Source organism: Choristoneura fumiferana, chromosome 29 (genome assembly GCF_025370935.1).
Source record: "Choristoneura fumiferana chromosome 29, NRCan_CFum_1, whole genome shotgun sequence".
NCBI lineage: Eukaryota > Metazoa > Arthropoda > Insecta > Lepidoptera > Tortricidae > Choristoneura > Choristoneura fumiferana.
In genome coordinates this window covers 11,264,275-11,290,945 of record NC_133500.1, presented here as the reverse complement: position 1 = coordinate 11,290,945, position 26,671 = coordinate 11,264,275, and the positions used below count along the sequence as shown (strand labels likewise).

Genomic DNA, 26,671 nt, shown 5'->3' with positions numbered 1-26,671 from the left:
ATCTCAATCTGTATGAAAACCAACCGTCACTAATAAATATAAAAAAGCTTTTAGCGATGTCAATTCCCCATGTCCGCTCAAAATCAATTCAAATGCGCCGCCCGCCCGCGCCGTGGGGCTCGAGTCAGTCACTGGTCATGATTAGTCAGTTAACGGTCAGTCTTTGTATGGGCCAACCCCGACGTTTGGTCGGGGTTCGGACACACGAAGTAGATGCATTTGCGTAATCTAGTGTAATCTATATCTGTGCCTCAGCAGGAGCTAGAATTAGTGATAGAAGCCCAATAAATAGGTATGTAGGTAAGGACTACTACAGGTTTCTTTGAGTCGGTCAAAATTATTATATTTTTTTCTCGCTTGTCCATGGGAAAGTGTACGAAGCCCGTTAAAAATGTATTCGGAACAAAAATTACCGCCGGCAACACCGCACGCTGCTGATAATATTGCTGGCCGATAAGAAAAATAACGGTCTCGTTTCCCGCCCTTTTTACTGTCACGACTATCTATGGTCCTAGTTTTCTATTTGTTCTTTTTTCTAATTGCCGACAGTTCGTGAAGCGTGAGCGGATACTTAAACATCCTAATTACTTTAAACGATAAGTTCGAACACGAGTGTGCGATAATTTTAGTGTGACTTCGATGTACCTACTTGAATAATAATTAACGTTTTGGCAGACATGTATTGTTTAAAAGTATACATACCCTAACCAAAAAAAGTTGGAAAACCTCCCGACTTTGTCACTTCAAAGTTCAATATCTCAAAAACGGCTGAACCGATTTTGATCAAACATGTCTAAGAACCATCACTAGAAAGCATGCTTTCAAATAAAAAAAACGCATTCAAATCGGTCCGCCCGTTTAAGAGCTACGGTGCCACAGACAGACAGACCGACAGCTACCCGACCCTACTTTTTGAGTCGGGGGTTCAAAATAGACGCCGCCAAGCGTGCCCTGGCAGCACAATTTATCACCATAGACACTTCATAAAATAAAAAAACTTTCTAAGAGTTCCAGTAGGTACTCTTCGTATTTACAGTGTACGAGTAGTGGAAAATTTTCAAAAAGTTAGAAATTTAAATTTAAAACACGGAAAGTTTCAATCCCCATACAAAATTCTGAGAAGTTTCCTATATGAAAAAAATCCACAATTTTGGAAAGTTTCCTTTGGCACATGTGGTCGTATCTCAATCTCTAAACTAGCTTTTCCCCGCGACTTAGTCTGCCAATAATTCGCTATCCCGCGGGAACTATGTAATTTTCTGGGATTAACACTATCCTAATGTCCTTTCCAAGGTCTCAAATTATCTCTATCCTAAATTTCATCTAAATCGCTTCAGCGGTTTAAGCGTAAAGTGAAGAAGCAACAGACAGACAGTTGCGAGTACTTTCGCATTTACATTATGAGTAAGGACCAATATACGAATGCATATAATTTAAATCTTTAATTTTTTTTTTATTCAACTGGATGGCAAACGAGCAAGTGGGTCTCCTGATGATAAGAGATCATCACCGCCCATAGACACCTGCAACACCAGGGGGATTGCAGATGCGTTGCCAACCTAGAGGCCTGAGATGGGATACCTCAAGTGTCAGTAATTTCACCGGCTGTCTTACTCTCCACGCCGAAACACAACAGTGCAAGCACTGCTGTTTCACGGCAGGATTAGCGAGCAAGATGGTGGTAGCAATCCGGGCGGACCTTGCACAAGGTCCTACCACCACCGTGGCAATTAACGCAACTTATTTCCATAAAAAGTAACCAGATAGTGTTCGAAAACAAAAAGTAGGAATTAAGGCTCCGTTACCACCAGAGATGTGCGAGGATGTGTTGCGAGGAATGTGTTTTTCATTAACCAATAGAAACGCGTCATTTACCTCGCCTCGCTCCGCTCAGCTGTTTCCACCAGAGATGTGCTGTGCGAGGCGAGGTAAATGAAGCGTTTATATTGGTTCATGAAAAACCACGTTCCTCGTACATCTCTGGTGGAAACACAGCCACAAGAGCACCGCTTTCTTTTTAGGTACTGTCACATTTTTGGCGAAAAATGCTTAAACAGGGCAACAATTTCGTATGTAAAGTTTTAGTTCTTTCATGTTTCTAATGTTTTAATTCGTACCATCTCTCTCGAAAACGAATATTTTTTCCTCCCTTCTCTCGTTCATTAGGTATATTCCGATTAAATATGCAATTTATACTTAATCGCTAAATATACAATTTTTCTTTTTATTTTCTCCGGTTTTTAATCATCTATACTCAACGCTTTCTAAAAACAAACAGCCACCGATGTCAATTAAAAAATAACCTTGGGCGCGTCACACCGTGTCACGTGAACCTAAGAAGCCAACTGAAAAACCATGTTACAAACAAGTAAATTGTACATACATACAATAATATGCAATAATGAACTAACTGACATTGAACACACTGACACAGGCACTTCAATTGTCAGTAGGATGCAACGAAATAATACGTTGATGCTCACGCGAGCAATTCCATTGTCTAAATGACGTAGCAGTATTTGAATGAAAAAATTGTCTATGGGAAGGAAAAGATGGCCGTGGACTTAGCACACAAGTTTCTGTAAGCGTAACCTAACATAGCAAATATTCGTAAGCGAAGACATAATTATCTTATACATTTTTCAATAAAATAGAGCAGATTATTCAGTTTACTGGCAAAAGATATTAGAAAAATAAAAAAATTGTGTTTGTTAAGAAACAGCACTGCTAAGGTGACGAGGTTGGGAAAGGATCGAGCCGTGAAAAGAGCGTCTAGGGAACCGAGTGGACGTAGACCAGTTGATTCTTCCAAGTAGGTACCGCGCTGAAGTGACGCAGTCCAAAAATATGCTTGCGTTAATTTCAGGGTAGGCAGCATTGACGTCTATGTACCTTACTTACGGCACTAGACTGGCTGTTTGGAACAAAACGCACGGCGCATCAATCATCAACCCCTGTTACGTACGTCAACAAACTTAATAGTGAAACGTTCACAAAACCGCGCTGTGAACTCATTTTGTGCGCCGTTTATACATAGACTTCGATGGTAGGCAACGCCTTACGTTACTATGGAACTATTATTTAGTGTCAAATGTCAAAACGGCTGTACCATGGGTATTGATGCTGATTGTGAAAGCACAAGAAAAGAGAGCTTTTTCTATAAAATACGACCGAAAACCATTATGCGTTAGTTAGGTTAGGACAAGGAAGAACATATGTGATTTTCCCACTAACATCGATAAGCCAAACACAGTAACACAGGGAAGCTTAAAGTTCCATCTTACAGACTGGCTAAAACCAAAAAGTCGTTTCTGGGAAATTGCATACGTTTTTATAATAAAATTCCAAAAAATATTATAAATGGAACGGATACAAAATTCAGATAAATTGTCAGAAAGACACTAGAAGACATTATTAATATCAAAGGCGTATTATAAAGTTAATGACTATATCATGGACAGGGATATTTGGAAATAATTCCGATCCGCATTAGCGATCCCTTCAAAAAGCGAACCTACTATGTTAAAAATAAAGTTGTGTAAAATACTTGTGATGTATAGATATCATTTAATAATATTGTAAATCTGTTTAAAAAAATATGCCTCGTTGAGTTTCTTGCCGGATTCTTCTCAACGGAGGTTTTTCCGAACCGGTGGTAGATTTTTTTTTGACATTCATAAGTGCTTGTTATAGCCTAAATTGAATAAAGATATTTTGACTTTGACTTTGACATCGTATGATCAAACCAGTAGGATTTTATTTTGGACGCGTCGATTGCGCGTCGAGCGCATGTTTCTATAACCAATGACAGATCTTATAAACATAAGCTATGGCGTGATAGCCATAGCATAATGATAGAAAATAAATATGTTTATATAATTATAATTATCGACACAGTTCCAGGTGATTAGTTCTTCGTAATTGCAAGACCTTGGCACACAAGTTTTCGCAGCACGAAAGGGTTAGGTTTAAAAAATAATACCAGCTGATTGCTCTTCGGGCCACAAAAACAGTAACAATAACCCGCCTTCGGGCAGTCGGGTAAAAATATACTTATGTAAGTACAATTACCGGTCAAAAAATAAACGAGATATTACAGATTAAGTTGAAGTGGCAATGGACGGGCCGCATTGCTCGAAGAACGCATAACCTTTGGGGGAGAAAGGTCCTCGAGTGGAGAAGGTGAAGTGTTGGCAGGCCTCCCACTAGGTGGACTGATGACATTGCGAATTCCGGCCAACCAGTGGACGCAAGTGGCGTGTGGTCGTTCATTGTGGTGTCCTAAGGTTGCGTTTGATGTAAAGATGTGTGAGGATGTGTTACAAGGAATAATTGTTTTTCATGAACCAATAACCAATGTGCTTCCAACCGAGGCAACTGGAGGTCTATGGGGGAGGCCTGTGTCCAACAGTGGACGTCCTATGGCTGATATGATGATGATGATGAACCAATAGAAACGCTTAATAATAGACCCAGTACTGTTGTACCTAATTATTTCCATGCATTCCAAAACATCGAGACGAAACCCTTTGCCGCAATAATAATAATAATTATTAAATGAACAGGTAAATTTAGTATCATCTCCCTTGCTACGGCTGGGGTATAATTTCAGCAGTAACAGTTACGATTAATAAAACACGCCTTTACAGTAAATAAATAAAAATTCAAGGTAGTTTTATAATTATGACGATTAAAATTTATTAATATGTTGTGGGTAGTTTTGTTTGAGAAAAAATATAGGTGGGTACTTAGGGAGTAACAGTGACAAATTAGAACGTTTGTTGTGGTTTATTACTTTATTAGTCTAACTAACATCTGGCAGTACGGTTGTACGGTTCTGTTGCTTTGAAGATGAGATTGTGGTGGTGGCGATAGATGGGTTTGTGCGATTTGTGTGTGTTCTTACAGTGTGGGTAAGGGTGGAGGAACTGCATGAACACGCATATCTTGCATAAACTTAGCTATCATAAGGTCGCGGGTGAGCAAAGAAATTCTTTTAGTTCATTGATATGGACCTCCGCGAAGTAACGCCTGCCTGATTCAATAAATTATTTGATGTGTGTATTTTCAGTTTCAACTGTAGAAAAATTATACTAAACGAATATATATCCCTTCTTTTCGCTCTTATTGCGTGGACAAAAAGCGTTATTTGGTCGGCTTAAGCCGATTCCGCTCGATAGATGTGGGGAGACCCTAACAAGGTAAAAAGTTGTTTAGGTACTTTATTAAAACAAGGGTTAAACCCAAAATGTCTTGATAATGAAATTGTAATTAATTAAATATTTAAACAATATTCAGTAGGTATTGATTGGATTAATTAACAGGAAGCCGTGTTTGCTTAAATGTTTGACCTATGGCCCCTCAAGCAGAGGATCGTGGGTTCAAACCCGGACTCACACCTCTGTGTTTATCGAAATTCAAGGTGCGAAATTACATTTGTTTATGATGAAGGAAATGTGCACAAATCATCGAAGCAATTCAATGGTGTGTGTGAAGCAATCCGCACTGAGGCTGCTTGGGAACTACACCCCGAGACCTCTTGTTCAGCAGGGCTACTACGAAACTCGAAGTTCGTATCGTACCGTCCCTCTCGCTGAGACGCTGACCGCACGACACGAACTTCGAGTTTCGTAGTAGCCCTGCTGAGGTTTATGCCTAGCAGTAGGACGTATACAGACCGGAATGATGATTTTAGAGTACAGGGTGGTATTCCAGCCACCCGATTTTTTTATTAATATATTCGAAAAGTTAAAAGATTTTTTTCCAGATTTAGTTCTGAAGGTTTTTTTTATTCGTTTTATCGTTTCCTGAACAAACATATTTGTTGACTGAGTCTGTGACTGAGTATAATATCAGCTTGAAAAATTTTTTTTGCATAAACAACGGAATTTTTTTCTATTCGTCATTCAATTCGACAGACTTGGAGGTCTTTGGGTTTATTTTGGAGGAACAAATTGATTTACCGCCCAAAAATTCAATGTCACAAGTCGATGTGACAGTGACAAGCAACCTTCGTGTAATCATTGAAAAAAAAATGACTGTCAAAACTGGTTGTGATGATTGACTGTATAAGAATGGGAAAAAACATACTTAGCTGAAGGTGTGTCATATGTTAAATAACTTCATTTAAAATTATGAGTAAAAAAAAAATATTAATGTAAGTTTTAAACATATTTTAATGGGTGTCAGGTATCTAAAAGTAATTACTTTATATCAGGCTTAATAAAACATGTGTAATTTTTAATGAATCACCATAATATGTCGCTAACATATCTATGTACAGATAGCTCATTCACTTGCAGTCAAGTAAAAAATATGATGTCATACAAACGTCAAAATTGTACCTGGCCACAACGCAAACATTACAAAAAGAACAAATAAACTCACCTCTCTACGGTCTCGGATATCCTAAGAGATAACTGTGTTTGTTCGACACTTGAATATCGTACGTTTTTCTTCGCGGTTGGTACGTCTTCAGCCCATGACGTCCGCGCTTAGACTGAATGTCGAGGCGGCGCTTGCGGCGGTCGAGTACCGCCTCCACGCACACAGAGGCATCCCAATTGTGTGTGAGTGGAGCCTTCATGAAAATGCAAGGAGGTGAGTTCAGCGGTTCAAGCGTTTGCAATTAGCTATGCATCGGTTTTTTTTTTACGCCTTTGTTGGGGATCTTAGATATTTTAATGTGTAGGGTTGACTGTCACTTCCGAAGCGCCAATGGTAATGACTCCTGCCATTCCTATACAATCTACATTTTACATAGTAGGTATAAAATAAAGTCATTTCCCGGTACGGCTTACAATTTTTAAAATACGCAACGGATTTTGATGTGGTTTTCACCATCTGTTACATATTTTTCCACAGAAAGTTTATGATACATGTAGATTAACAAGAGCTGGCACGAATGGATTGAACGAAAGTAATGTCGCTAGGTATGTCATTTTTGTAGGAATCTAACAGATGCATGTCATTTTCATATTTGTGTGAAGTGTATTCAAATAGATAACACATAGATACTTTCATTCACTCGTTCAATCCGTTCGTGCCAGGTCTTGTGAATCGACCTGTTCCTAACCTACATTATAATTGACACATAGGTATATTACCGACGCGTCCCAACTTTGTACGGACATAACTTTTGGGAAAAAGAAGCTGAAAAATGAAAAGTTTTTGCTTAGAGACTTTTTTTTCAAAATTGCACCCGTGCGAAGCCGGTGCTAGTCAGTAGTATCTAATAATCTAAAAAGATATACTTAAACAATTATAGTTCACATCAAGAATCGGTTAAAAACTTTTTTTTTATTCGACAAGATGGCAAACGAGCAAGTGGGTCTCCTGATGGTAAGAGATCACCACCGCCCATAAACACCTGCAACACCAGGGGTATTGCAGATGCGTTGCCAACCTAGAGGCCTAAGATGGGATACCTCAAGTGCCAGTAATTTCACCGGCTGTCTTACTCTCCACGCCGAAACAAAACAGTGCAAGCACTGCACTGCTGCTTCACGGCAGGATTAGCGAGCAACATGGTGGTAGCAATCTGGGCGGACCTTGCACAAGGTCCTACCACCTGCAAACTACTTAACTAAACTAAAACTGTAAACTGTAAACTTGGACGTAGAAAGGTACAATCTTCGGTAGATTATGTATACTTCTATGTCTTATTTTTTTTCCGAACAGATAGCCCAGCGGCTAGAAAACTTGACTATGAAACATGAGGCCCTAGGTTCATTACGTAGTTGAGGTAGATGTTATTTAGATCTAGTAAAAACAGCTGAGTGGAGCGAGGATAGGCAAAAGAAGCGTTTCTATTGGTTCAGAAGAAACACATACCTACCTCGCAACATCTCTGGTGGAAACACAGCCTAAATGTATTAACAATTCCTGCCATAAAAATGACAAACGTGACAGAACTTAACGATAGACAGTATACGACAAAAGCGTGAGGAAAAATAGTCCTTAAAAGTTAAAAAACACCATAAAATTAAACATCAATACGAAAGTATGTTTAGAGAGTCGTAAGATCATCAACTTTCAGAAGATCCATTTAATATTTCAAGGGAAGACTCTTGCCGATGAATGTTTCCTTCGTTACGGTCTCTTTTTGACCCCCCACGCAAAAACAGGGGTGTTACAAGTTCGTATAAGTAGCGAGAAATAGGCAAAAAGATATGAATTTTCGACATGTCAAATTCATCGAATGTGTGTACTTCATTGATAGTCTCAACCCTGTCCATGCAAAGACTAAGTCAGGAATCGTTGCAAGCACCTCATAATCAGATTATTACAGTTTTCATAAAAAAATGGACGTTTAGCGTCATTTATGTCTTGTATTTGTTCTATGTTTGTTTTTATGGCGTTAAATAAATGTATTTTCTTTCTAAATAAAGTTTCGCCATCCCTATAATAGGGCTATTTTAATGGGATTACCTCAAGGAATAGCTCTGGGCAACACAAACAACACTTCATACAAACGCAATACTCGTACGACAAATATACACAAGGCACTCAAACCTTTCTAAACCAAGAGTGGATACAGCGATAAACTCGGGGTGACCTGAATTACTTAAAACCTAACAAACGAATGCATTAATGACGTCAAGAGACACCTTTTTAACTTGAAACGTTACGGTATTATTGACACAGTCAATCGGGTCTTATACATAGATGACATTATTGGAGGAATTTATGTTTTTAGGATATTAAGCAATAGTAATTTAAACATCGTGGCAGCTTCTTTTTATTTTAAAAAGGTTTTAATGCTTACTATTTTGGTGCTCAATAAAGAGTCATTGTATTGTATTGTAGCACATTTTTCTTCAGATGTTATCACAGTGCTTTCCTTGCCGAAGAAAGTTTATCATTCGAGAAAGAGAAATGATGAATGAAAGAGAATGAATGCCTGTTAAGTAGGAACTATGCTTTCTTTCAGGAAAAAGTGTTTCACGTTCCTAACCCCGCTGAATTATTCTGGACTCGTTTTTTAAAACTGTATAATGACTATTGACATTATATTTCCAAGTTTAACAAATTAATTTATCGTTAAAATACTTTCCGAGCACAATATGTACGTATGATATTTATTCAAGTGCTATTGATAAGACTGACGTCGTGGTAACACAAGAAATAGCAATAACGAGTTCTTCTATTTTGGAGATAATAGTTTGACAGCTATAATTTCTTTAAGCAAATTACAGAAAGATGTTGTAGTGACGTAACTATGTGAAGAAGATATTATTTCATAGATACGATAAGTTAAATGTGCATTAGAAGTGATTCTAGTGCTTTAGAAGTATTTCATAATATATATATTTAGAAACCCTGTGAAGAATATAATGGCTGCTAATGCTGGAGTATGGACAAGCACGTATTAGAGAATGATGAGAATATGGGTTCGATGCCCGGAATTAGTTTGTGTTTTCGGTTTTTCTGATCTTCAGTATTTAAACTAGATCACCTAAGACGGATCAACGGACTTAACGGATCTCTAGTCTACCTGCTAGACTTTTTTGGAGTCAGGTTTTGCGTGAGGTGGGCGGCTTCTCGACCTTCACTATAGGGACCTCACAAACTCTTGCCCTCATCAATGAAAAAGATCTTCCGAACAGATCGAAAATAGTCGGACCGTTAATTGCCTTTTATGATCGTGACTTTTAATTTAGTAATTATTTTAATTTAGTAATTTAGTAGTAATTTTATCTATATTTCTCACGAGAAAGTCTATTTTTGGAAAGAGTGAAAGAAAAGAAAACATTAATGGAAACAATAAAGAATCTGAGAAGAAAAATGATTGGTCAACTTATACGACACGATGACGATGAGTTCATAAATATCATCCTAGAAGGAAAAGTGGAAGGGAAGCGAAAAAGAGGGAGGCCGCGGATTGACTACACAAAGCTAATAAAGGAGAAGGTAGCCGTCATGTCGTATAAGGAGGTTAAGGAGGCAGCTTTGAGTAGAGAAAAGTGGAGATCCATTCATCGGTTACACCGACAAGAGTGTAACTCTATAAGAAGAAGTCTCACGAGAGTTTAAGTAATATAAGTTGTAAATCATTTGGTTTATTTAAATCTATCACTTACCAGCTCTGTATGTCTGTTGTCCAGGGCCCAACCAAGCCTAAATCACCCACCGCCAGCTCTTATATATCCTCGGTTATCTGCCCTATTAATATGAGCGATCAATACTTTTATCATGTATTTGTTTTGTATCTCCCACACTTTTTAGCGTTGTTTGTTCGGATATTCACCTTTGTTCCATTTCATATTTTGGTTTATGCGCTATTTTCTTTTGATTTTCCGTTTTCTTTACAAGTTTCAAGCGTTCCCGCTGCGCGCCGAAATGAGAAATAAACCTCCGTTAAAACTCCGCAAAAAATTGCGGAGGCGGAGGCGAAGATACGATTTCTTGCGGAGCTTCCGCAGTAACGGAGGCGGAGGCGAAGTTCCGTTACAACCCTAGTCTAGAAGACTGATTGAACAAGGAAATAAAATGTTCTATTTAATGTTCAATCACCATTCACCAGCACCAATATCTGACAACAAAGCGGGCATAATATCTGATACGACTATATTCCTAGGGCCGGCAGGACCCGTCAGATATTTTTGCACGCTTCGCAGTGGCACATACTAATACAGGTGATTGTTCGGTCAGCTACATATGGTTTATCAACCTCAATTTGATTATCGTTTAGGTACATGCCATAAAACTAAAATTACAATAAGACGTGTCGTACAGTCGAACAAATTGAATCATATTATGTCATGATCCAGGGTGGAGCCTTTATGCTACTAATGTCATGTTGACTTCTCATACTTTTGTCAAGGAAATCATATTGAAATTTATTATAAAAAGGTTCCACCCAGGGTCATGATTCAATTTGTTAGACCGTAGATCGTGCACCCGATTGAAAAAAAAGTTTTTTTTTTTATTCGACTGGATGGCAAATGAGCAAGTGGGTCTCCTGATGGTAAGAGATCACCACCGCCCATAAACACCTGCAACATCAGGCAAATGCGTTACCAACCTAGAGGCCTAAGATGGGATAAGTATCTAATTCTTGATTGCCTTTTAAACAGTATAAGCGTATGGTCACTTTTGTCTTGATAAAATTACCTTAATTTGACCTGTTGAATGTTCCCTTAACGTTGTTTGTTATTAATATCCGTTATCCGTTGTTTAGTACCATCAGCCTAATAAGTGGTCTACCAATTTTTGGACAAGTTCCTATCAAATGAATATGTCGCTAAAGTCGAGCTTTCAAGCTGACAGAGACTTCTACTGGCATCATTGTTTTATGACCTGCAAACGATTATCAACTTTAGGGTGGTAGACCACATATTTTTTTCTACCCATAGCAATAATATAAAGCCGTGGTGGCCTAGTGGTTTGACCTATCGCCTCTCAAGCAGAGGGTCGTGGGTTCAAACCCCGGCTCGCACCTCTGAGTTTTTCGAAATTCATGTGCGGAATTACATTTGAAATTTACCACGAGCTTTGCGGTGAAGGAAAACATCGTGAGGAAACCTGCACAAACCTGCGAAGCAATTCAGTGGTGTGTGTGAAGTTCCCAATCCGCACTGGGCCCGCGTGGGAACTATGGCCCAAGCCCTCTTGTTCTGAGAGGAGGCCTGTGCCCAGCAGTGGGACGTATATAGGCTGGGATGATGATAATGAGCAATAATATAAGTACGCAAGCTTTGCTTAGTGTGGAACTAGGTGAATATGAGTATCGTCCCATGATTTATTTTATTTGTTTATAATGTCACTTGGATTATGTACTTAAATAGAAAAGTCGTCCCAAAGATGTTTTAGAAGAGATACAAACAAACCTTTTAAAAAGCAAAGAAACTTATCCAAACGGAAATCTACTTCGGAAGTGATGTCAAAGGTTTGCATTATTTATCTAAATATATTCAAGTAATACAAAGTCAAAGCTAACCTTAATTAACTGTATCTCGAACGCATTCAATGCGTATTTGAATATTCAAAATGAACTTTATAGGTACTTACTAACGTTGCTGTTTTACATTATTTACTCAGATAGGCCGCGGTATTTTGCTTAGTGGTTTGACCTGTGATAGAGTCGTGTTCAGGTATTTTAGATCAAAATTTTGCTTACAAGTTTATGATTCTCCTTGAGTAGTTCGTACTCATGGGCAGTGGTGTTCATTTTCCATCAGATGACCCGCTTGCTCGTTTGCCTCCCTCTCACAATAAAATAAATAACCTAACCATAAAAAAAAATACAAGCTTTTTTTGCTGACTGTACTTTTTGTTGACTGTACTTGGGTGGATCAACTATTTATTGTTGTTATTCTGTCCCGTCAGCGAGGGGACAAAAGTACTTATCACAGTTTAATAGAAGAAAAGTGTCACATTATACTAACATGCTTATTAGACGACCAATTATGGAAGGAGCTTAAAACTACCACAAAAATGCATGTTTCACAAATTTTAATCCGATAAACTTACGGTTTAAAGAGTGACTACCAGGAGACCGTAACTATAGCAACGAGTGACAAGAAAAAGTTTATCGACCCACTTGCATTGTCACCCAAACTACATTTGCATACCAAATTTCAAGTCGATACTATTAACCGTTGAAGAGTTCCGTCCTGCGGAGACGATCCTGGCCGGACTACCAGGATGTCACTACTAGATTATTGTATTGTCACGTGATTTACTTACTTACATAAGTATGCCAAATTTCTAGTCAATCCGACTACTGGAAGTTGGTCGAATTTTACTTGCAAGATTTGACTACAGACAGACAGATAGACAACATGACAGGTGAAACTAAATAAAAGCTTGTAAAAATAAAAATGACCTCGACTGTACAACGATCGGCTGCATGAAAGTACTTACACTGGACTTCTAAGAAGTTGGTCGATGTAAACTAAGTATTTTATATGTACCTAATTATTTATTTTGAAAAAAAAAACAATATGGTCTTTCCGAAAGCGCTGGTAGTTTAAAAAATGGCGTGTAATTGCGGCGGCCTATTTACTTACTGAATTAATGATTTTTTTGAATTTAATTGAATTTGAGTTCGCGCCGCCCGCGGTGTAAATTGGCCTTAAGAGTTACCTCAGATTGCAGTGTAGCCTGAAGCTCCTCTGTAAGCCTTTTCAATGATGCAATCTGTAAAAGATAAGATAAGATAGATAAGTTAAAAAGATAATATAATACTTGGTTTGGATAGGTATTTAACTATTATAAATAAGAGTATAAACAAAACAACGTCAATTGGTGCCTTAAATATTGAAATTCCCCCATTAAACTATCTACATTTACATTTCTGTATTGAAATACACTAGTCTAATTGAATTTCAAATCTGGTAGCTGAAGTTTGTTTACATTTAGTTACATACCTATCAAAACCAAATATAGTTGCTTCAGGCGGGTCCATATTGACTCTCATAAAATTTTTACTCATAATGTCATTACTAAGAACACATCTCAACTCATAATATTGTTTTTCAGAAAATTTTCCTTTATAACAGACGAATATCATAATTTGCTTATTAATAATGGCATTAATAAATATCATGGGACACTTGACACCAATTGACCTAGTCCCAAACTAAGCAAAGCAACGGATAAACATACTTATATAGATAAATACATACTTAAATACATATTAACCATCCAAGACCCGAGAACAAACATTCGTATAATTCATACAAATATCTGCCCCGGCCGGCATTCGAACCCAGGACCTTAAGCTTCGTAGTCAGGTTCTCTAACCACTTGGCCATCCGTTCGTCATTAATAAGAAAACATTTGAAGAAAATATTTGAGAATTTGTCGCCGACTAGTCGGGAAAGCCGACTATCCGGCCACTTTTGTAGTCGGCGACTAGTCGGCGAATAGTCGGCAAAAAGCGCCGACTATCCGGCTTCTTACTTTGTACGTATATTTCAATAAAATATTTATTTTCATGTAGGTATAGGTACACAGAGGGGGAATTACATTATATAAAAACCTTAAGCTGTTAATTTTTGTAGTATTTAGTGTTTTTCCTTGCCCACACGAGATTTTTTTTTTTTCATTAGTTATACCTATCTGACTTTTATCGGGAATCATTGTCTAATTGTTCAAGAAATCCTTACACGAGACTTTCTGTTTGACATCATCATGTCAGCCGAAAGACGTCCAATGCTGGACATAGGCCTCCTCCAAGGCTCTCCACTCGGACCGGTCTTGTGCTTTCCGCATTCACCGCGATCCCGCGATCGTCGCTCCATCTTGTTGGAGGCCTACCGACACCTCGTCTGCCGGTCCGCGGACGCCATTCGTGAACCTTCTGACCCTATCGGCCATCAGTTCTGCGAGCAATGTGCCCTGCCCACTGCCACTTCAGTTTCGCAATTTTTCGGGCTATGTCGGTAACCTTATATAGTTTTACTGCGGATATCATCATTTCGGATTCTATCCCGCAGAGAAACCCCGTGCATAGCCCTCTCCGTAGCCCTCTGAGTGACTTTGAGCTTCCTCATGAGGCCCATCGTTAGCGACCACGTCTCAGATCCGTAAGTCATCACGGCAACACACATTGGTCAAAGACTTTTGACTCCAAACACTGCGATAATTTGGAAGAAAAGACACTGCCAAGCTGCCCGAACGCCGCCCAGCCGAGTCGGATTCGACGAGTGATCTCTTTCTCGAAATTGGATCTACCTATCTGGACCGTTTGTCTCAGGTACATAATCGTCAACAAATTCGAGCGCAGAGCCTCCGACTATTACGGAAGTTGGCACAACATGGACATTAGACATGACTTACGTCTTGTCTATGTTTATTTTCAGGCCAACTCGGTCGGAAACTGCTGAGGTCGGCGAGCATAGCACTGAAGTCCTCCATGAACAGTTTCGGAAAGATCACCATCTCCTTGTCTGACTCCCCGCTGCAGAGGAATAGGCGTCGTGCTCTAGTCATGTAGTCGGACGGACATAGTGGCGTTTTCGTACAGACACTTCAACACTTCGATATACCAGTAGTCAACTTAGCACCGCTGGAGAGCCTGCAGCACAGCCCAAGTCTCGATCGAATCGAAGGCTTTCTCGTAGTTTATACTCTTCGGTCTTCTGTATAACCTGCCGCAACGCATGTATGTGGTCTACGGTACTATAGCCTTTTCGGATGCCGTTCTTTTTGACATGATTAAATTTTAATTATTTTTTTGTAGCTCTTTCACTTTTATGAATAGTAATAGTAGGCATTATTTTCACACAATATTTTTTCACAAAAACACCGCTTTGATAGATACAAAAGCAAAAATCTAGAAATAAAATAATACGAATAAAATAAAACAAACAGGTTCCGAGACGCTTACAGGCGTCGGTTGCGACTTGCGCCCAAATCAGCTGGTTAACAAAGCGTCACGGAAATCCCCGAAGCTGTGATCGGCTTGGCCGACTAGTCGGCCGATTAGTCGGCTTCTTTACAACCGACTAATCGGCTAGTCGGCTAGTCGGCCAAAGTCATGATCGGCACATCTCTAATTTGAACTCATAATATTGTTTTTCATAACGGTTGTTTTTTATAACCCATTCAAAATAAGATTTACTTATATATCGTTAATTATTTATATCATAAGTATTATTTAGTTAAAAAAATATGTTTGGTCCTGGCGCTTCGCCGGCCGCTGCCGCGGCACGCTCGCTTCGCTCGCTCGGCTCGCGCGCTGTAAGGTCACAGTTCTACCTAACACTCCTCCTCGCTTCGCTCGTCGTCCTACCTAACGCAATCCTTCTTTAAATACATCATTTCGCACCATCGATAATTTTCCAAGTCCCTGCGCGTCAATAATGCGGATAAATGACAGTTATGATTAAGAAATATATGAAAACAAATATTAGTAATAACAAAGTAAGTAGTAAGTAGTATTGGCGTTATGAATTAGATTGATTAGGAGTTTAAATCGTTAGTATAACAAAATATATGAAAACCAATATTATAGTATGAACAAGGTGTATGATTAGTGAGTTTAGATCGTCAGTATTAAAATATGAAGAGTGATCGTTATGATGTAAAATAGTATGAGAAACATTTTCGGACTTCCGATAATAGGACGCACCCCTTTCAGGCTTCCAATTCCAACCCCTATTGCTGAAACTATGGGTAGTTTTGGTCATGACCAAAACTACCCATGAACCTGCCCACGAAACTTTACTAGTACTTATTATAAATGATAAAACATTTCTGCCTGTCTTTCTGTCTGTATGTCACCTCTTCACGCTTAAACTGCTGAACCGATATTGTTGAAATTTGGCATGGAGATAGTTTGAGACCCGGAACACAAAGTAGCTGGGAAAAGCTGGTGTTATGTTGTGACAGGCCAAGGCAGTGATGGCGGGATGACCTGCCGGTCTATTGCATAAAGATTCTGACACTTCGCATACAAAACTGTCATTTGATTGTGATCGCGAGTGTCAGAAACGATACGCAATAGACCTTCTGGACGCTTTCTCCAGCGACTGCCCAGTGCAGACAGGGAAAATTAAATGCAGCAGCGGGACCGGGACACACAGGTTATTAAAAAAAAACTATTTGTATTATTATATGTCAAACAGTTCATTCATCAAACTATTATGTACAGGTTTACACAGTTGCCAACATGAAAAACAAGACGTTTACGATGCGAATACGTCACTGACCTATTGGCTGCGCGCATTTAAATCGATTCCAAATTTAAAATTTAAAACGCTCGCGCGCCATCGGCCAGGTTCTTTACTGCTGAGCAGACAAATAGGTTTCCTTTCAACTTTTTTTTTTCGTCCAGCTTAATGCAAGGGGTTTTTTAAAGCAAGCAAAAAGGTTTCGATTCCGGTAGTAAATAACTATGGGTCAGTGATACCGCCGTTAATTTAAATATTTAATAGCTCGCTGATGATTGTCAACGATGTCGATCGGGCTTTTTGAGTTCATATCGGCTCGTATAATTGTTGAGTCATAATTAATTGCTATAAAAAGTTTTTGCACATAATAAATAGCACAAATACAGAAGTTACATTCCCTCACTAAAACTAGGCGTAAATAAATAATCACCATGTTCCCCGTACATAACCAACTGACATTACCAGCACTGGTAGAGGACAACATTACAATACAATACAATAGAATACAATAACTCTTTATTGCACACCAACACATAGCAAGCAATTACAGAAAACAGGTATATACACAGAGACTTTCTGAGGTAAGCAAAAGGCGTCCAGAGTTCTAACCTTTTTACAGACGTATATGTAGTACAGTCAAGTGCAAAAATATGTATCTATTCGAACCACTCAAAAATATGTTACTACAGCTTTAATAGGTACGTCGGAATAAGACTGTGGTACATTATACATTATGTATTTTTCAAAGGTTAGATAAGTCAAGATTGGTTTTTTTTTTTAATCTTTTTGTATTTTTTATTTCAATTCCAAATGTTTACTTTTACGGTCATCCCGTAAAACCTAAATTGAAAATACAAACTGAAATATAGATGCACACAAAAACCAGAAAAATAAGACCAGCACTGGGAATCGAACCCAGGTCCTCGGCATTCCGTGCCACGTGCTATACCGCTACACCACTGCTGGACAACGGTACAGACACGAATTTCCCCTATGCACCACATATCTCAGCTATCATATCATCTATATTTCAGTTTGTATTTTCAAATTAAATCCTACTAATATTATAAATGTGAAAGTTTGTGAGTGAGTGAGTATGTTTGTTACTTTTTCACGCTTAAACGGCTGGACGGATTTGGATGAAATTTGGCGGAGAGTTAGTTTATAACCTGGATTAAAACATAGGATACTTTTTATCCCGATATTCCCACGGATAGGGATAAAATCTCGAAATAACAACCGCTAGGCTAAAAGTCATGAAATTTGGTATGTAGGTAGTTAGACGTCTGGAATAAAACATAGGTGACTTTTTGACCCGATATTCCCACGGGATACCTAGGGATAAAATCTTGAAATAACAACCGCTGGGCTTTGAGCCATGAAATTTAGTATGTAGGTAGCTGGACCTCTGGAATAACACATAGGCTACTTTTTATTTCGATATTCCCACGGGATAGGGATAAAATCTCGAAATAACAACCGCTGGGTTTAGAGTCATGAAATTTGGTATGTAGGTAGTTGAATGTCTGAAATAACACATAGGCAACTTTTTGAATCGATATTCCCACGGGATACCTAGGGATAAAATCTTGAAATAACAACCGCTGGGCTTTGAGCCATGAAATTTAGTGTGTAGGTAGCTGAACCTCTGAAATAACACATAGGCTACTATTTATTCCGATATTCCCACGGGATAGGGATAAAATCTCGAAATAACAACCACTGGGCTTAGAGCCATGAAATTTGGTATGTAGGTAGCTGGACCTCTGGAATAACACATAGGCTACTATTTATTCCGATATTCCCACGGGATAGGGATAAAATCTCGAAATAATAACCGCTGGGCTTAGAGTCATGAAATTTGGTATGTAGGTAACTGGACATCTGGAATAACACTTAAGTGACTTTTTGACCCGATATTCCCACGGATAACTAGGGATAAAATTTTAGCACTGGGTTTAGAGTCTTGAATTTTGTACAGTTATTCACAACACAACCTCAATGAAGACCACGATATAAATTTTGGAAATTTCCAGGGGAATTTTGTAAAATCCCGAGAATGTCAATTGCAACTACCAGACCGAATAGTTTACGCGTGCGAAGCCGCGGGTAAAAGCTAGTAAGTCCATATGGGTAAGGCCGCGAATTTTGACCAATTTGGACGTTTCAAATTTGGAACGCTGTTAAAAAAAAACTGATAACACCTAGAGGTTTAATTTTTTTTTATTATATGACACGATATAAACTCTCAAGGTCTCAAATGAGATAATTGATTTAAACCTTTTTAAAAAATAATAAAAATATATTACCGTCCAAAACGTAACGAAAATTGACTATTTTTTTTGACCATGAGTACTTAATACCTTATTATTTTCATGCTATTTAACTTCTCATGATCATGATTTTGTTTAAACAAAATTTTATGATATAACGATAGTCCTACCGATTGCGGAATCATGATAATCAAATAATTTTCATGTTTTATATTTATTTCTTTTCACGTGCCAAAAAACCACGTTTTCGTAACGAATACTTAGGTGACGCTTAATTAAGCTACCTTTAACGCCAATTTCGGTAGAAATTTGTTTTTGTACACTGGCAACTAATACTCTAATAGGGCAACATCGATGAGATAAATAAATCTCATCAGTTTGTTGACAAACAGCCATCAAAAGTGACGCGGCGGTTTTTTTTCGAAAAAACGTCGAAAGTGCTTGTTCGATTTTAAGGGTAAGTAGTGATTATTTTTAACTGGTTGTTTTGTCATACGATAGGGTAATCTTTTCCATGTAAGTGGCATGTGTTATTATGTTCAAAATGTCGTTATTCACCATGATAAACGATTTTTGTATAAAATACGTTACACTTTCGTTACGATTACGTTACATTTTTACAAAATGCTACGTATTTTGTACATAACGTAACGAAAAAATGTGGTAAAGGGAAGTTCACACAGAAAAATTCTAACTTACACCAGTTTATTATTAGGTTTCCAATGACTGCACGCACAGTAAGTTAGTTAGATGGATATTTTGAAGTTAAATAAATTTTAATCTGTAGGTGCAGGGATCGGCACAAGAGAATTGTGGCGAGTTCTGTGTTCACGTCCTGCTACATGCATAGCGTATTTAAAGTGAGAGACAAACGGAGAGATTCATTAGTTCATTTGTTACCTAAACTTAATAATCATAATAATTTATTTCCAAAAACATCTTTTTACATTGTCCACTTAACTAAGATACTACTTCCTAAATTGGTAAAACCTGTAATTTAGGTTTTGGCCATTTCTTTGAGGTATTTAATAGCTTGTACAGTCGAAGTCACAAGCATGCTCACAACTAGGTGGTAGGACCTTGTGCAAGGTCCGCCCGGATTGCTACCACCATCTTCCTCGCTAATCCTGCCGTGAAGCAGCAGTGCTTGCACTGTTGTGTTTCGGCGTGGTGAGTAAGACAGCCGGTGAAATTACTGGCACGTGAGGTATCCCATCATAGGCCTCTAGTTTGGCAACGCGTCTGCAATACCCCTGGCGTTGCAGATTTTTATGGGCGGTGGTGATCTCTTACTCATTTGATCGTTTGCCATCCAGTTGAATAAAAAAAAACCACATCCAAATTCGTTATGCTTATAAATGTGCACCTTATTGTCAGTGTTAGAGAGGCATGTAAAGATACACTTTTGGAAAGATGTTCGTCAACTAGAGGGTACTTCTACTTCCACATTCTCATGTTTAGCTCTATAGATCTCATATAGGACAGATTTAAGATCAGTATCGTCAGAAAGTTCTCGTAAAACTAAAAACTTCACTTTATTATATGACATGTATTTTTTTTCATACTTACGTTATCTAATGGGAATTTTTACCAGTTTGATCTAGGCTTTATAAAAAATTGCGTTACGTTTTATGGTAACGTCACGTATTTTTTTTATGTTATTTCTATGTCACATTGGTTAAAATTCGCGGCCTTACCCTTATACATTACTAGCTTATGCCCGCGACTACGTCTGCGCGGATCTAGGTTATCGCGCGGTGGCGCCCTCTACCGGAATAAAAGGTATCCTATGTTGATCCTTGGGGTTCAAACTACCTATGTACCAAATTTCATCAAAATCGGTTCAGTGGTTTCGACGTGAAAGGGTAACTTTCGCATTTATAATATTAGTGGGGATTTGCATTCGGAGACGTAGTTCACCAGCCTTGTTATTTTGGATATTATTTTAAAATTCTTTATTCCATTAACCATTTCGTGCTTTATCAGTACAATCATCCGATATTATATTAATTGATTAGTTATTATAGCATTACTTGGTCCCTTATAAAGTACACGAGGACTCACGAGGATCAATTCAAATAGATTTTTGGGTAACATAATTGTTTAACTTTACTGTCAATTTGGGTTACGGAAAATTATGTACGACGACGAGCGAAGTGAGGAGGATTTTTAGGTACAATTGCGTCTATTTTCCACCACAGGAGAGATGTGCAAGGATGTACTGCGAGGAACGTGTTTTTCATTAAGTAATAGAAACACTACCCAAAAGCTCTGCTCAAAGTCACTCAATGGGCTATGGAGAGGTCTATGCTCGGGGTTTCTCTGCGGGATAGAATCAGAAATGCTGATATCCGCAGTAGAACTAAGGTTAGGGCACATTGCTCGCAGGACTGATGGCCGATGGGGTCAGAAGGTTGTCGAATGGCGCCCGCGGACCGGGAGACGAGCTGTCGGTAGGCCTCCAACAAGATGGAGCGACGACCTAGGTAAGATCGCGGGATCGCGTTGGATGCGGAAAGCACAAGACTGGTTTGAGTGGAGAGCCTTGAGGGAGGCCTATGTCCAGCAGTGGACGTCTTTCGGTTGGCATGATGATGATGAATAGAAACACTTCATGTAACTACCTATCCTCGCTTAGCACAGCTCTGGTGGAAACAGGTGAACGGTGTGTTGCGAGGAATCTGTTGCTATATAGAGATGTGTTGTGACGGGTTGCGTTGCCAAGTACTCAAACGCAACCTCTCCCCGCCAAGGCTAGAATACCGGTTAAATTTCCAAACCGTTATCATGTACTTCGCGCAAAACCTTTTCATTTTGGTTTCGTTCGCGAAACCGTTATTTTTAAACCGGTTTTTAATGGAACATTTCCATAAAGTTCTTGTCAGATTACCTGGTTTAGAACAATAAAAACCGGTTTATTCCGGCGCAGGATAAACGTCTCCGCCTGCCACCGGCCGGCCAGCTGTCACTCGTCGAATAAACCGGTTTATTTAGGTTATAGTTAAGTTCTTAAAAACGTTCGCGTTCTTATGAAGTTCGGAGTTAAACCGAAATAAACCGGTATTTACCGCTTTTTTATAAACAGGTTCCGAGCCTTGCTCACCGCTCAGCTACCTCGCACATGCACCTCTGGTGGTAAGACAGCGTTCCACATCCTCACACCTATAGGCCGCTTGTAGACCGTTGTTTTCACTGGACAACGGACCGTTTTTTGCAGTGTTGAATGGCTTCGTCGCCGGACAAGTGTCCGGTGCATATACACACATTCATTGTAAGCCATACAACACTGCAAGTCCGGCAAAAAAACGGTCCGTGGTGAAAACAACGGACATCTACAAGCGGCTTTACTACCTCGTACATCTCTGATGGAAACGCGGCTTAATTTTAAAAATAATTTGATCCTTACCAATGCTGGTTATGTAAGATGGTTATGTATGGAAAACAAGGGTAATATTCGTGCCTATTTTATGTTGTCTATCGCATAACTTGCATTCATTCGCATCGCAAGACACGTGTAGTGCTAGGGTTGCCTCATCAATGAAATTCTCAGCTTAACAGATGTAATTATTTGGAAATCTAATATACAACATTCTCGTGTCACAGTGTTTGTAACAAAACTCCTCTGAAACGGCTTGACCGATTTTTATGTTTTTTTGTGTATATTCGCTAGGTCTGAGAATAGGACTTAAACTATTTTTCATAATGCTACGCAAGAGCCAGCAGCTAGTATTCAAATAAAATAAAATGTCGCTTGAATGTAATTGGATAGCTTGCTTGGTAATAAAATATTATTCTATTTAGGTCCCACTGCTCCCATTCGCGCGTTCAGGGGGAGGGGGCTACTAGGAAATTCGATCGTACCGTCCCTCTCACTTTCGTATTAAATAGTATAAGCGTTAGCTGGACGGCAAGATGGAAGTTTAATTAAATGCACTTCATAGCGTAGGGCCAGGATAAGCAGGTTGTGGTTCATACGTGTTCGCGCGTTTGGCGATGACCCTGGATTGAAGCCACACCTGAGGGGCGCCAAAGGGTAGGCATAAAACTCGACGCGCTCCCTAGTGCAACCCCCCTGCCACTAGGCCACCACGGCAAAATATTCCATACATTATGGTAATAAAAATGCCACCTGATTTAAATAGAATATGGGTCGGGAACGAGATCAGAATCGCAAATATAAACCTATTGATTATAATTTATAATATAGAGTTAGAAAGCGACCATAACGTAGCGACATAGCATAGGCAATGCGGGGTCGCTTAGTCTGTCTGTAGGTATCATAAATCATGCTATAACACATCTCGCACAAATGGCAAAAAACATTCAATAAAAATTAAAAAAGAAAAATACCCAATAACCTGACCAGTTCGAAAATTCTTAGTATCTAACTACTACGAAATTCGAAAATCAAGTTCGTATCATACCGTCCCTCTCACTCTCGTATTAAATAATATTAGCGTCAGCGGGACGGCAAGATACAAAGTTAGAATTTTGCACTTCGTAGTAGGCCCTGGTACGTGACGTGATTCAGTTTCTTCGACAGTGTACTACTTCGACTAGTGTATACGCAGTGTGCGTAGCGGAACCCGCATGGCTCCAAATGACCCGTAAAGCTTCGAGTCACGAACGGAAAGCTGCCCGTTATCAGATAGTGTTGGCAAACATCGATAACATATCTACCCTAGCCGTGTGGCGTCCGTTGTGGAACAGAACAGTAATCGACGGTGAAAAGGAACAACTACAAACTAGCCCCGGCAACGATTCACTAAGCTCTTACGCTATGCCTACCATCAACATCTATGCACCTTACGGCACTAGACTGGCTGTTTGGAACCAAATCCGCGGCGCATCAATCATCAATATTACTTTGACACAACCCCTGTCACGGACGTCAACAGACTATAGTGAACTGTTCACAAAACCGCGCTGTGAGTTTTTGTGCGCCGTTTTGATGTAAGATACATGCAGTCTAGTACATAGATGCCAATGATGCCTACGCATATCCCACAGCAGTCACTTCTATGCCAAGTATTGCCAAGTGACACGTATACGTGTCACAGTCATAATACATTCCGGTGCCAGTGACACAACGTCTGTGACTTTTTACTTCTTACTCCTATGCCAGTGACACGTATTTGTGACTGCTGTGGGATATGCGCTTTGCCTAGCGTAAGAGCTAAGTGGATCACATTCAGCCCCGGCAACGTTCCGCTAAGCCCTTACGCTATGCTAGACTTCAGGAGGTACGAATTATTTTGACACGACATGCGTGTCACTGGCATAGGAGTAAGAAGTAAAAAGTCACAGACGTTGTGTCACTGCGGCCGAACGTGTAGAAATAGGTTTGCGTTTGACTATAATCACGCCTGGGGCCCGTTTCTCGGAGCATATTAGTCTAATAATATTAGTGTTTAGTCTCACTTTTTCATACAATACAATCTATGAGACAAAACACTCATAATATTAGCTTTGAGAAACAGGGCCCAGTGCCCTTAGTGTAAGTTTTCGTTACAAAATACGTCTCGATCGCGTTCACGTTAAAATCTCAATTCGTATGGAAACACAAACATCGCAAACGTTCCGCTAGAGGCGCTGTTCGTCTTTGCATACAAATTGAGATTTTAACGTGAACGCGATCGAGACGTATTTTGTAACCGAAAACTTGCACTAAGGGCACTGATGGTAAGCGAAGACGTAGACTACTAGCCTACGCTAGCTGCCGCGGTTTGCACGGGGAGGATGGCCGCCTGGCCGCCTGTTGAACAATAGTATGAGCAGCGCCAACTACACGTCACGTGCATAAGATTGTACCTGCACCCGCGCCGCAGGCGTGCGCCCACGCAGTGCACCCACGCCAGCTAGCCTCAGGCCCCAGGCCGCACTACGGCTAAACCGCCGCGGTTTTTAACCGCGTGACTTGTGAATCAAGTAAAATTCAGGCACTTGTCCCACCGCCGACGATGAGCGAGAAGCGAGCAGATCGAGTAACTAGAAACGAGTGGGCGAGCAGTGAAAAGCGAGTGTTCGAGCACGACGGGCGATTACTCGCTCCACTCGCTCGAGCCGGGCGGCCGCCAAGCTAACAGCGCTGAGCGAGTATTGCTGAGCTAGTTTTATAGCTCAGCGAGTCTTATAGCTCTTGTCGCTGCGACAAATGATGTAAGAGCGAGTTCTCGCCGGCAGTGTGAACCGCCAGCGATCAACTATTAATATATGTGGCTCTTTTACTCACACAGGATCTTATATCTTTTGTTCGTTTCTTGAGCGAGAAAATAGTCGATAGCCAATAGTTTCCTCGCCGGCGGTGAGACAACTGCCTAAAACCGCCTGTGCGGCCGCTTGCAATAGTTTACTTGATTGACAAAGTCACGCGATTAAAAACCGCGGCGGTTTAGCCGTAGTGCCGCCTAGGCCTAAAGACTAGTTTCCACTGAACGGCTGGAATCGTGTCGGATCGCGTGTCGCGGAATACGCCAGCGGTCCATAACTAGCGGAAACAGCTAAGATGTTTATTGGGTCATGAAAAAAAACGAACTAAAAGAATTTCCTTGCTCACCGTGATGAACTCTGTATTTTTACCTGTGCTAAACCAAAATCATAGAGCAGCACTGTTCATTTTATGCTGGCCACATTATTTTTTACTATTTAGCTAGGTAGTAATTAATTAGATTAGGTCATAATTATTAGGTTCTTTAATACCCCCTAGAAAATAGCTGATATACCCTTGCGGGGGTAATTACCCCTGGGTTCAGAACCACTGGACTAAACTATACGGGTTCCTTGTAGGATTAAGAAACATTTTGAAACTTTTTGCAGACATTTAGTGGAACTAACCCTTGGCGACAACTCGCTGCCCGCACGCTTGCGAAACGGCGCTCTCCGCGCACCCTTCATAGTACTGTACTCGAAAATTCTTGTACCACACGAAGACCACTTGTCGGTGTCCATCCGTGGAACAAACTGTCAACAACAAGTGGACGCCGAACAACGAGGTGGTGCGGCTTGGGTGCCGGGTGGCTCTAATGAGCTATGACGTTAATGAAGCATTACTCTTGATCTGATTTTGAAAATCAAGTTCAACACGCGATTTATGCTTTGAAAAATTGAACATGTAACAATGAAAACAATAAAAAAACTGTAAAACTGTAAAAGAACTAAACTATCGAGTAATAATACCTTCTTCCATTTTACAACAAATATCACTGTTTACGTTTACAAAAATACATATATGGACTTGCCATTTATATATCAATCAAACACTTTATGAGCATTATCTCTGTATAAACGTTTAGCAAAATTGCAAGAATAAACATAAAACCACATTCAGAGAGCGACCTTCAAACCAATCAAGAATTATTTCCTGAAATACTCTGACAAACAGAAAACATAACCTGCAAAACATCTGTCAAGTTCCTACTATATTATGTATAATTATACAGCTAAAACTTACCTCCAGCTCCTGGTTGTGGCATTTCTCTTCAAGTTCCTTTACAGAGGACTCACCCCCTGCGGCATTATCAGCAGATTCGGGCCCAGGCACTTCAGATAACACCTCAGATGCAAAGTTAGTAATCTGTCCTTTCAAACTGTTCAAACTTTGATTTATGTTTAGCCACGACATTTTTAATTTCACTTATCAACGTCACATATCACTCAGAAGGATTTTAAGTGCAATTGTGGATGGATAATCCTTGTAAACAAGAAGAAAATCGCATTATTTTGCAATAGTGACAAGACTATGTCTAGTTGGCAAAACAAGTCACAATTTGACGTTTC

General features: G+C 39.6%; 1 protein-coding gene across 1 annotated transcript in view; it reads right to left on the bottom strand.

Moving 5' to 3' along the window:
• LOC141444314 (uncharacterized) overlaps nt 1–26,650 on the bottom strand; it is a 107,123-nt gene extending 80,473 nt beyond the window's left edge. The window contains 2 exon segments of the mRNA XM_074109839.1: nt 13,090–13,143; nt 26,346–26,650. Of these exon segments, the coding sequence (XP_073965940.1) occupies nt 13,090–13,143; nt 26,346–26,516 (225 nt within the window). The 5' untranslated portion in view covers nt 26,517–26,650.
• Between the last annotated feature and the right edge of the window lie 21 nt (nt 26,651–26,671).